General features: G+C 38.8%; 1 protein-coding gene across 2 annotated transcripts in view; it reads right to left on the reverse strand.

Moving 5' to 3' along the window:
* The window catches only part of LOC311295260 (uncharacterized protein), a 47,423-nt gene that overhangs the window by 14,580 nt on the left and 20,092 nt on the right, over nt 1-12,751 (reverse strand). For both annotated transcript variants that reach the window (XM_084416537.1, XM_084416536.1), the window contains exons 4-7: nt 7,894-9,831; nt 7,408-7,581; nt 2,763-2,936; nt 1,824-1,985 (exon numbers count right to left, since the gene is read on the reverse strand). In XM_084416537.1, the coding sequence (XP_084272663.1) occupies nt 1,824-1,985; nt 2,763-2,936; nt 7,408-7,581; nt 7,894-9,831 (2,448 nt within the window). The remainder of the gene's footprint in view (nt 1-1,823; nt 1,986-2,762; nt 2,937-7,407; nt 7,582-7,893; nt 9,832-12,751) is intronic.

A 12,751-nucleotide genomic window follows, 5' to 3' on the forward strand; every position in this document is an offset into this window, starting at 1 on the left:
GCCATAACGTAAGATACAAGGTAATGGAGCCTTTTATACATTGTCGCGTTTCTTTAGAAATAATCAGATGTAAAGTTATTCGCTGTCAAAGTGACGGCAAAATGAATGGGAGTCAATGGAAAGCTAACAGCAGGTGATGGCTTGCTAACTAATGAGGTGAAGGTACGCTTTCCGGGTGCTGGATTACCCCCTTGTGTGTACGCAGATATTTCTTGAGACGACGGCATGTTTACGGAAAAAAATGTTAGAACGAGGAAAAAAAAACATTGATATGTGTGGATGTGTGACCTTAAAATGATGCAGTATCTTGATCGTCTTGACTAACTTTTGACGTCAAACTGATATCAAGGTGCCCGCTGGGTAATAGTGAAGCTTGTTGGTTTGATTAATTACAGAGAAGTTAAGTTCAGATATGCGTGTTTAGACGGAGCTCGGGTGTCCAGATCTCGGATTTGAAGTGGCTCAGATCGGATGCGAAAAAATCGGATCTCGTGCGGATTTGTGTACGTGTGCATTATTAAATGTATATATACACACATGTATATTCTTCTTCTCTCTTCCTTTCTTCATTAAAGCTCCACTGAAGGGTTGCCAGATATCACAAAAAAAATAAACAAGCCCCTTGTTTCTCCACACTCACTTTCAATTTATTCTCCATCTTTGTTCTAAACTTAGATGTCTACAGTGTCTTTATGTACAAGATGCGCAACTTCATTAAAACAATATTTTAATTCTATAACATTAGATCTATTGCTTATTTCATATATTCTTGAACCTCACTGGTTCTTGTTGAAGCTCAAACGCTCTGCGTAACAAAATACCCATAAATGCAAAGCTTATACACAGGAAGAGAACACTGAATCAAAGGTCCAGCAAATACTGATCTACATCATGGTGACTAAAAACTTTATTATATTCAATAAAACATCAACAACTAAATATCTGTTAATTCTCAACAAGAACTTTTGTACATGTATGAAAGAAATAATCGCAAACTGGTTTGTAAACTTGTATCACATTCTGTGGCTGGAAGTCAGTTGTAGTTCTTGTGTTTCTCTTTTTTCTGTTCTTGTTTCTCTGTCCTTCAGTGATTTTGCTTATCAGGTGTTCATCAGTGTCTGAATTCACTCACTTCTTTTTATTCACTCTGTCAAGGGGACTATATTAGTGAACTAATGTAGGGAATAGTGAATGAGGGTATAGGGTGTGATTGGGAAAACAGCCTCTGAGTGTCGACTTTGAGCGCTGTTAATTCACAGTATATTCCTGTAGGCTATTTTTGTTTTCTACAGTATATTACTGTTTTAATGGAAAATGGTATGAAACTGTCAGATTTTGGCCACAAGAATGAACCTCATTTGTTCTTACGGAAGCTCAAACGTGCTCCGTAACACAAGAATAACTCTCACAAATTCTCACACATCAAGCAAGCATGTCTAAGCTTCCGTTTGACATAACTGATATGTGCGTTGATGGATTTTATATGTGAGTAAAAGAGTAAATTAAATCTGTTAATCATATAAAGTGATGTCTCTTCAGAAAATTTGGATTAAACTAAATTCAAATAGATCAGTTACACAATCTCTTTATGAACTTTTTGAAGTGTTGAAGTGGTAGCACTGTCAATGGAGGGACAGAAATATCTCAGATTTTATAAAAAATTTCTTCATTTCTGTTCTGAAGATGAATGAAAGTCGTACAGGATTGGAACGATATGAGGGTGAGAAAATAATGACAGAATTGTATTTTTTTGGTAAACTAACCCTTTAAAAAAACAAGACCAATCACACCAGACAGGACTATTGTTATATTACTTAACATACTTGAGTTTGTCCAGATGGTTGAGAGTATCAGAGAGCAGCTTCAGTCCTGATTCTCCTGGGTGATTGTAGCTCAGATCCAGCTCTCTCAGGTGTGAAGGGTTTGAACTCAGAGCTGAAGCCAGAGCAGCACAACCTTCCTCTGTCACCAAACACTGAGATAATCTACAACAACAGTAAGTGTTCATGTTAGTGTGCTTCATCTACTGGTGGCCTCTGATTGATTTTAATGAAATCACAGTGTTGTAAAATGTGCAAATTATCAGCTACAAATTATCTAAACGATCTAATTGTAAGTTATAATTTCAAAATAAAAAACTCTATTTTTACCCATAAAATCTAAAAGAATTAACCCTCTGGGGTCGACAGACATACCGGCACCTTTTGATGGATTTTTTCACATAATAAAATACTAATTTATGGTAATATGCTTTTAGAGCAATACACCATTCGAAACTGTAAAAAGTTTACTTTCATTTGTGTCCACTTGCAATCAAAGCAAAACAAACAGGATGTTTTCAGCCGTTTCTCTGAACTTTTTTCTGCAGTGCAAGGAAAACAAAATTCTGCAAATAAGTGTCTACTTTTTGCATGTAAGTGTCTACTTTTAAATTATCCTATTCAAAACAAAAACAAATATTCTCTGTTTATATAATCTGTGTAAGAGAGAGAGATGTAACCGTCTCTCGTGCCAGCTTCCTGCAAATGTGAACATGCCAACAGACAGCGCACACTATTCATATGGTAATGATCTGAGGCAATTCATGCAAACAGAGTCAACACCCATATCAACTCAAACACATCATGTTTCATCAGAATGATCATATTCATTTACTTTCATTTTGGGATGAGGTGAGAAATAATCCTGGAATAAGAATAATTTCACAATAAGTTTGCCACGATATGTCCTTGAGTGGTTATTTTTCACAGACCCTCAAGTACCTCAGTATGTTGAGTTGACAGTTTAGACTCTTCAGTCCAGCACAGAGCAGCTTCACTCCTGAATCCTGCAGGCCATTGTTACTCAGGTCCAGCTCTCTCAGGGGTGAGTTTGATGACTGTAGAACTGAAGACACAATTTCACAGCACTGACCAGTGAGCTTACAGTGTGCCAACCTAAACAGGGGAGAAATGAGAAACAAAGGACATGAATGTAAAGGCCCTGATATACTTCAGGGGAAATCGGTCTCCCTAAAAAACTATTTAAATCAATAATAATAAATAAATAAAATTGTTCGGATGCCAGACAAGAGTAGGCCTGTCAAAATAAACCCAGGACAGCATGACTAACCCACCTGTTACATACAACAAAACAAAACTATTTCACAGAGTCTGACTTTTTCTGTCTTTCAACATAAAAGGGTTTAAACAACACCCCTCAAATAACAAAGTCAAAAGTTAACTTGATCAATACCAATAAAAAACAACAACAACCAATCAAATAAATAAAAATAAATAAAAGATCAATTTAAGAAATCAACCATCGTTGAACAATTTCAGTCACCACCACTTTTTTTTTCTTGGTTCTCTTTCACACATACATAAAAATACATAAGCAGTGAACCCTTGCAGATACATCAGTTGGGATTCAGCAACAGTAGATTCACATGTCTACATTAACTCCAAATGTTTTAATGTAAAAGAACACATTAAATAAGCAGTTAGAAGTAGAAGGTGTAAACAACCAAACAAAAATAAAATATATATCAATCTTAGTAAAAAAGTAGCTGCAATAGACACATCGAAAGTGTATATTAGAAAAGCCAGTGCTTAGTGTGTGTGTGTCTGTGAGCGTGTGTGCTGAAATGTTTGTGTGAGAGAATGGCTCTGAGTCACTGAAGTTTAACAGATCGCAAAGTTTCTGAAGAGTCTCCTGCGATCATAGTGGACTCTAAGATGATCAAATATCTGATATTTGCTTTTTATATTTGAATGGCTGAATGAAGCTGGTACGTGAAAGTGCGTTGCGCCAGTTCACAGACTCAACAAAGACGGCGAGCCTGGAAGCGTCAGGCCGACAGGAACATAAGCCCCACTTCACACAGCAACTCAAACTTTGCCCTCCTCTCAGACAACCCTTTCGCAAGAACTACATTCACTTGTGACGTCTCTCCCCATGTGCACTAGCCTCACCGTTATATTTGCCTCTACCAATAATTGATGCAAGCCTCCTTTACGCCAATGAGTTGACAAAGTGAGAGTGAAAGTAAAATTTAAGTTTGAGTTGAGTTTTCTGCTTTTCCACATGGTAAACACTAGGGGTGGCACGGTTCACAAAACCCACGGTTTGGTTCGTATCACGGTTTTAGGGTCACGGTTTTCAGTTCTGTACGGTTCTTGTTGTTATTTTTTCTTTTAATCTTTAACACTCCAAAAAATTACTTCAGCATATGATATATAGCTTAATTATCGAATTATTAATTTATTTATTTTATAAATGGGGCGTGTTTGCAAAACGCAGCTTCTCATTTCCCATTCCGAAGTAATATAGTGAGCGGTCACCGTGAGGAAACTTCCAGTGGCCCTGGAGGTCCATCCATCTGTAGTGCGAGCTACGTGGGCTGTCGGACAGTTCTTTGTCAATTTCTCCTCGTGTCTCGTCATCATAGGCGTAGTTTGCGGGTGGGACATGTCCCCACCACTTTTGAAACATCTCGTGGCATGGATGTACCAATACAAATAAATAAAACATCTCCAGTTAACTAGCAAAGTATTCGTTTCGTTCGTTTGTTAAATAAGAAGCAATCTACCGCTGAATTTTATTTTTTTTAATCAAGTGATCAAAGAGCTCGTTGCCGCTGCGATCAGTGGCGCTGATACAGTGTTCTCTTGTGGCTCGCGCACACGCCGCACAGTCTTCACTCGGACGCGCACTTCAATCCGTTGAGGAGACTCTCTATTCGTTCCGGTGAAATCACAAAACAAAATTCACACAAATCTGTCTCTGTTTGATATACAACCACTGATAAACATAATCGGTTTTGATGAAAAAGAAAAAAATATATATACGAGTGTGGATTAGAACTCAGAACCTATGACACGCTTGGCAAAAGTTCTGCCACTGGACCATTATAGTACATACGTAAAAATACTCATAAACAGTTGGTTATGTCTTAAGTGAATGTAAACAGTTGAGAAAGAAAACATGTGTAAAAGTATATTGGATCCGTGCAGCTCTTAAAGTGACAGCAGCCTAATAAACCTGCTGCAGTCATTTTTGTTAATCAAACAATAAAAGAGTGTTATTTTACATTTTAATTATACATTTTATGTTGTAGGCTATTATCTGAATACTAGGCTTGTCACGATTATGAAATTTGGCTGACGATTAATTGCCTAAAAATAATTAGGGCTTTGACAATTAATTGTCTGTATAAGGGCTTTGACGATTATACGATTAATTGTCTGTTTTAGGGCTCTGTCATAAAAATTTTTTTGCGTGCTTCATTCATTAAATAATTGTTATGAATTTAGTCCTTCGCAGTTTGTAAGTTAGCATTTTGCAGTGTAACATTACAGTTAACACCTTTAAATATTAAATACATTTATTCAATTCAGTAAATAACTGAAACAATCACAACAAACTGGCCAATCACAGAAAAGTCCATATCATTCATATACAGTATGAACTAATGGTCACTTTTTTATTTGTTTAACACAATCCAGAATCCACTAAATACACACTAGTTAATAAGAATATATAACAATAAGCTATGACCATTTGTTTATTAAACTTAGTGAGAGTATAAATCAGCAATAAAAAGTAATTCTTGAAAAAATCTGCACAGATATTTGATAAAATCTAAACATATTAATAAAAACTAATTACTATTAGTACTCTTATAAAATTCATTCATGTATTCATACATTTAACAATTTTTATTTTATATATGAATGTAAAGAATTATATACACTACACACAAATAATATACAATTAAAAGATGCTTATTTTAAATGTATTGTGCAGCTTTTTAACGGGGCAACAAGATATGATAGATACGACAGAACAAAATAGGCTTTTAATAATCCTTCAGTGCACAAAACCATAATATGAATGAAACGCTTCAAAACAGAACGGCACAAAGCACGTATGCCCATCATGGGTGCAGAATGATGTGCTTAAAGCAACATGGAGTCCGTATCCGCGGTGATACAGATGTGCGAGGTCTTATAATGCACAGCGCACTGGCGCTGCAAAGTCTCTCTGCACTGGCTACCACTTTTGGACAAAAGCGTCTGCTAAATGAATGTGTAAATGTAAATAATGCGTTGCTATTGATGCTATTAAGCAAGTATTTAAAATATAATGTCTTTATGTTGTTTCTACATTAACTTGGAGATTAACTGTGAAATTATTACATTATAAAATATATTAAAATATATTAAAAACGTATAAAAACGTAAGTGTCAGCACTTGTAGGTTATATCATTTTAAATATATTTGAAAGATAATTTAAGTTTATTTTACACACTTTAAGCATTATCGGATCACATATCGAATATCGCATTTTTCTTTAGTATCATGCAGCCCTATAGGGTCCTTTGCACCATGACATCGAGCCAAACACCCCCCAGAAGCCTTTTTTCCCTTGGTTGAACATGTTTAAAGTTAGAGCTTATTTAGAGATATCAGTCGAATAGCTTATTGCAGGCGCTATTGGCTCCAGTTTGTATCTCGTAAATTACCGCACTAATAATGCCCAGAATGGTACCAAACCTCTACAGTAGTACAAATAGGTTCTGTACTCATAAAATGAGGCATTGGAAAGTTTGTAAGTACATCAGGAGTTTATTTAAATAGCACTTGCCTGACGGCTCATGCTACTGCTAACCCGGACACCGACATCACTTCACTGAGTTGAGAAAAGCACGTAAAAGTCCTGGCAGAAAGCGATGCATAAGGATGTAGTGTAATGACGCCCAGTTCCAGGAATGCACTAATATTTTCTTGGTAATACCAGTTTATAACAATTATTAGTTAACACTAAGTTGTCAACACTTCAAAAATTTTTTTTTATTTGTCGTTACACTACATCCTTATAATATGCATACAAATACAAATTTGGAGCCAATAGCGTCTGCACTAAGCCATTCGGCTGATATCTCTAAATAAGCTCTAACTTTAAAAATGTTCAACCGAGGGAAAAAAGGCTTCTGGGGGGTGTTTGGCTCGATGTCATGGTGCAAAAGACCCCAGGTTGATTTTACTCCGAACCATCCCTTTAACAATGCTTAAGCTCTGATTTCTAAGTGAACAATTCGACAACTACTGTTTACACATGAGGAGAGGGTATTACCATTTGTGTAAAGAGCTTGGCATTTTGAAATATGTTGCTTTCCAAAGAGATTAAAGAGATTTTACAGTAATTTTGAATGTTGTACTTCATGTAGAGAACTGTGTGTAGTGTTTTTTAATATGATATACAACTGAAAACTGAGTGTAAAGCAGGAACTGTAGTGGCAATTTTGCAGCCTTGTTTAAGGATTTGGTACATTCGAGTTTTTAAGAATTGGTGATTGCATTTCAAGTTCCAATTAAATATATAAACAATTGAGAAACTGTAATTAATAAATGTGAAACACAAACCTCAGAACACTGAGTTGACAGTTTGGACTCCTCAGTCCAATACAGAGCAGCTTCACTCTTGAATCATGCAGGTCATTGTTACTCAGGTCCAGCTCTCTCAGGGGGGAGTTTGATGATTGTAGAGCTGAAGACACAATTGTACAGTGCTGATCTGTGAGATTAGAGTCTGCCAAACTGAAAAAATAAAGGATATTTGATTAAAAGGCATGCTGGTGTCAAGACCAACTTCACCATATAACATCATGCTGGTTGTATTTTCCGCAGGTAGATCCAGCAATTAAAATAAATATGTGATTTAAAATCACATGTTTCTTCTGGGTTATACAAAACTTTATTTAGGTAAAAGGAAACTGTCAATTTGGTTGAGAATGAAAACAACACACAATTGCAGTAATTAGTGTGTTATGGTTGTGAACATAATATTCATCATACATCCATCACAATGTGTCACATGTAATTGTGTTATTTTTAGATCTTCACACTTACCAAGCTTTTCTGCAGTTCCTCACAGCAGGTACCAGTCTCCTTCCACCCTCCTTTGATTTGAAGTTGAACTTTTTAAGATCTAACTCATCCATCACCTCCTCCGACATCAGGATCATGTTTGCCAAAGTTGAACATTGTGCAAGAGAAAGGTTTTTGTTCTTTGTTTCAGATTGTAAAAATGCCTGCATTTCTTCAACAATAGAATTATTCTTCATCTCAATCAAGCAGTGTGACAGATTCATCCATCTTTCAGGGCTGACATTGTTTTTTTGACCTCGTTTGAGGTTTTGGATTATTTTCTTGATGCTCTCTGGGTTGTTCTCTGTGTGAATCAGCACATCCTGTAAGAGTCTCTGATTGGACTCCAGCGAGATGCCATGAAGGAATCGAAGGAAAAGATCCAGGTGTCCATTTTTACTGTTCAAGGCTTTATTCATTGCTCCTTTCAGAAACACATCCAGAGGAACATTCTCACACTCAGATCTGGACTTTCCTGTCAGGAACATTTTCAGAACTTCACTGGTCTTGTGTAAATAGCAGAGAAACACATACAGTGCTGCAAAAAACTCCTGAAAGCTGAGATGTACAAAGCTGTAAACCTTCCTGTGATAAATCACAGATTCCTCCCGAAAGATCTCAGTGCAAATCCCAGAATACACTGAGGCGTCAGTGACATCTATGCCGCTCTCAATCAGGTCCTCCTCATAGAACATCACATTGCCCTTCATCAGCTGATTGAAAGCCAGTTCAGCAAGTTTCACAATCACTTCTCTGTTGGACTGCAGGAGCTTCTCTGGATCTCTCTCTTCATACTTCTGGTTCCTCATACTAGTTTGAATGAGGAGGAAGTGTATGTACATTTCAGTCAGAGTTTGAGGGATTTCTGCACTGAGATCTTGTTTCAGGATGTTTTGAAGCACAGTGGTTGAGATCCAGCAGAAGACGGGTATGTGGCACATGATGTGGAGGCTTCTTGCTCTTCTGATGTGTGAGATGATTCTGCTGGCTTGATCCTCATCACTGATTCTCTTCCTGAAATATTCCTCCTTCTGAGGGTCATTGAATCCCTGAATTTCTGTCACACGGTTGATGTAGTTTGAGGGGATCTGATTGGCTGCTGCTGGTCTGGTGGTGATCCAGATGAGAGCAGAGGTAAGCAGATCTCCTTTCATGAGGTTTGACATCAACACACCCACTGATGAAGACTCAGTCACATCAGAAACTTTCTCACTGTCTGAAAACATCAGTGTAATTCTGCTCTCATCCAGACCATCAAAGATGAACACAACTGTACATTCATCATAAATCTTTGAGTCCAGATCTTGAAGTTCAGGATGAAAGTCCAGCAGAAGTCTGTGAAGACTGTACTGATGATCTTTAATCAAGTTCAGCTCTCTAAATGGAAGCACAAATATGAAATCTACACCCTGATTGGCTTTTCCCTCGGCCCAGTCCAGAATGAACTTCTGCACAGACACGGTTTTTCCAATTCCAGCGATGCCTTTAGTAAGAACAGTCTTGATTTTGTCTTTCTTCTCTCTTCTCTTCTCCTCATATCCTAGTTCAGGTGAAGGATCAAAGATGTCATTGCAGTTGATTGGAGTATCTTGGAGTGTCTTGTAACTTTTCTCCATCTGTAACACCTCGTGTTCTTCATTCACTCCTTCATTCTCTCCCTCTATTATGTACAGCTGTGTATAAATCCTGTTCAGGAGAGTCTGATTCTCTTGTAGTTTGATTCCCTCAAATACGCTCTCATATCTGTTCTTCATGTTGGTTTTGTGCTGGTCTTTGACTCTCTGCAGATCATCATGCACTGGCTGGTGAGAGTCGAGCTGCAGGGCTGCTTCTGTGTCATGATGACTGATGTGTTTCTGACAGGAGGAGGATGTGCTGGTCTGACAGGACACATCTCTGATCTGGTCAGCTCTCACACCACTGAAAACACATTAAGAAGACAGAGACACAAAAACAAACAGAAAAGACCTTTGTGAAAATATTTTGATAAATTCAGACATTGTGGCCAACTGACATCCTAATATTACACATGGAGTTTCTCAAGGTTCTGTTCTAGCCAGGGTTTCCGTTGTCCGGTAATTGCCGGACATTGGCCGAAAAAAAAATGAAATGTCCGACAAAATTAAATCTCTCCGGTCAAATTGTCCGATTAAAATTTCCTAATAATCCCGCCCCCTAACACAATCTGAATTTGAGAATAAGCCTAAAATGTCCACTCAGCTCGTAGAACCCTTCAGTTTACTGCCTGTTGCTATGGTTACTCACAGCTGATGTAGCCAGCGCATTTATTTATTAATTTAGAACGGTAAACAGTCAGTTTCACCAGAACTCCTTTACTATGTGTCCTCTATGGACACCCTGCAGCCAATCAGAATCAAGTATTCACCCACAACTTGCCACAAGTATTCGCATTCTGCATTTCAAATAAAGCGCACGCCTAAAACGGCTGTTATATAGACCTAAACAACGAACGAGTGAGTGAGACGTTTCAAATATGGCCAGGCCCAGGCAGACTAGCCTTAAAAGCTTTTTTCAGATGTCCAGACAGCTCCACCACCACCACCACCGGAGAAAAAGCCGAAGTGTAGGGCGTATCGGTCGGAATGGAGTGACAAGTTCCCATGGCTAAGATGTGAGGTAGTTGATAGTAACGAAAAAATGTTCTGTTTGCACTGCGAAAAGGCAGGACGACGCAACGGATTCACAAGAGGGTCGAATAATTTGAGAATGTCTGCTCTCATTGAACATAGTCAGAGCAATGACCATGTTGCGGCGCTCAATTTAACACCACAGCAGGTTGAGATGAAAGGCCACTGTGACAAGGCCACGGAAACTTCTAAGAAAAAACTATGCTCTCAGCTCAAAATTGTATTCCACATGGCAAAACATGATCTCCCATCTAACCATTTTGTAGCACAGACTGAGCTACTGCAAGCTCTCGAGGCTCCAGATTTTGTCACCACTGATGGCCTTTATTGCCACAGCGACTCTGTGGATGATATGGAGAGAGCATTAGAACACGTCGTGGTGGAATAGATCCGTGAAAAACTGAAAAACAGTGACTTCATTGGAATAATAATTGACGAAACTGTAAATATCACTGTGAACAAAAAGTTAATCGTATATCTAAAGCTGGAAATAAAAGGAAAGGTGGAGACATGCTTTCTTGGAAATTATGATGTGGACTCCGGGACCGCAAGATGCATTTATTATCGCGTTGTTGCGGTGCTTCGCAAAATGGATATAGCACTGTCCCGTGTCATTGGCCTGGGTTCAGATGGTGCAAGTGTAATGATGGGAAGGCATGGTGGGGTTGGTGCTTTGTTTAAGCAAGCGAATCCCTTTTCTATGCAGGTGCACTGCGTTGCTGCGCTGGACGCAGCGAAAGCTGTGGAAAACATCAGAGCTTACAAAAACACAATCTCCTCAGTGTACTCCTTCTACAGACACTCTGCCACCAGAACATCCCGGCTCCGCCAATTAACAGCTGCACTCAGTGATGAGGACATGGTCAGCCTCAAGCAGCCGTGCGCAGTCCGCTGGCTATCTCTACACAGGGCTGTGGAGGCCATGAAGCACAACTGGGCAGCTGTGGCCATGGAACTTCATGAAGAGGCCGTGGGAGGAAATACCCAAGCACAAGGGCTGCTTGGTCAAATCCAGACCTACAGCTTCATAGCCCTGACTCACGCACTGGCCGATCAGTGATGACAAAACTGAATTTAGTTTTTCAGAGAGACAACGTCAATCTTTCCAGCATCCGACCAATAGAGCATCACAGTCCCGCCCACAGCCCGAGAGCGCTTCGGTGCCGGAAGTAAATTTCCCATTCATTTCTCCCATTGACGTTTTCGAAAATCCGTATCTAAAGAGTTTTAGAGCATGTCTGAGGATAACCAGCTACGGCTGAACTCATAGGCATACAACATATCATTTCGAGTGAAAAAACGGCGAGAAAATCCAAAAAAAGTCAAAGGTACAAGACTGTGTACATATTTTCATTTCCGAGCGAAGGAACTACTCATCCCATAAACCACCGCGCCTCACTGAAGTCAACTGAAGCCACAACCGCGAAAGAGCCTTTAGAGCGACTTTAAAATCTGACGACAGCCACGCGAACTTTTTCTTGTGCCGTTTATAGCAGTTCTTTCAGTAGTAATTGTGTAAATAGACTGGAAAGCATGGCTGGCGGTCCGCGGCTCACGGGTGCAGATCTGGCGGTCCGCGTCGTGCTGCATCAGTTTCAGCGGCCCACGGGCAGGTTGCTGACAAATGCCTCAACAATTTCCCACTTGTGGTCCATGCTCATTTTATTCATGAAGTTATAGTTCATCCTTAATTTTAATAACATTTAATGTATTTTCTTAATAACAACAAGTGAAAATTAAAAAGTGAAGGTCAGCAAACCAGAAAGTGCATCATATTCAGTTTATTAACTTGCCATAAATTATTACACAAATGTTCAGTAAATGCATGAAGAGCTCTCTATGGCTCTGGGTATGCCTAAGCTAAATATTGTTTTGACAGCGGCATCATAAAATGCTTGATATCACTCATACATATATGAAGACTCCTCGGTTCAAATGTCACATCAGTGATACCGTGCAAAAAAAACGCAACAGTTTTTTTTGTTTTTTTTCTATTTATCTTGAGTCTTCACGACCTTTCGCGGGGTTTACACGAGCTCCACCAATCAGATGCATCACTGTGGGATTGTGGGATTGTTTAGGATTGTGGGTAATGAAGTACTTCTCCAAGACATCGCGAATAAAAGGCATTTATCTCAAAACAAGGTTAGTGCCCCATGAACTTTTGGCGGTTATATGAGCATATACAATCG

The sequence above is a fragment of the Rutilus rutilus genome (assembly GCF_951802725.1).
Source record: "Rutilus rutilus genome assembly, chromosome: 1".
In the NCBI taxonomy this organism is placed as follows: domain Eukaryota; kingdom Metazoa; phylum Chordata; class Actinopteri; order Cypriniformes; family Leuciscidae; genus Rutilus; species Rutilus rutilus.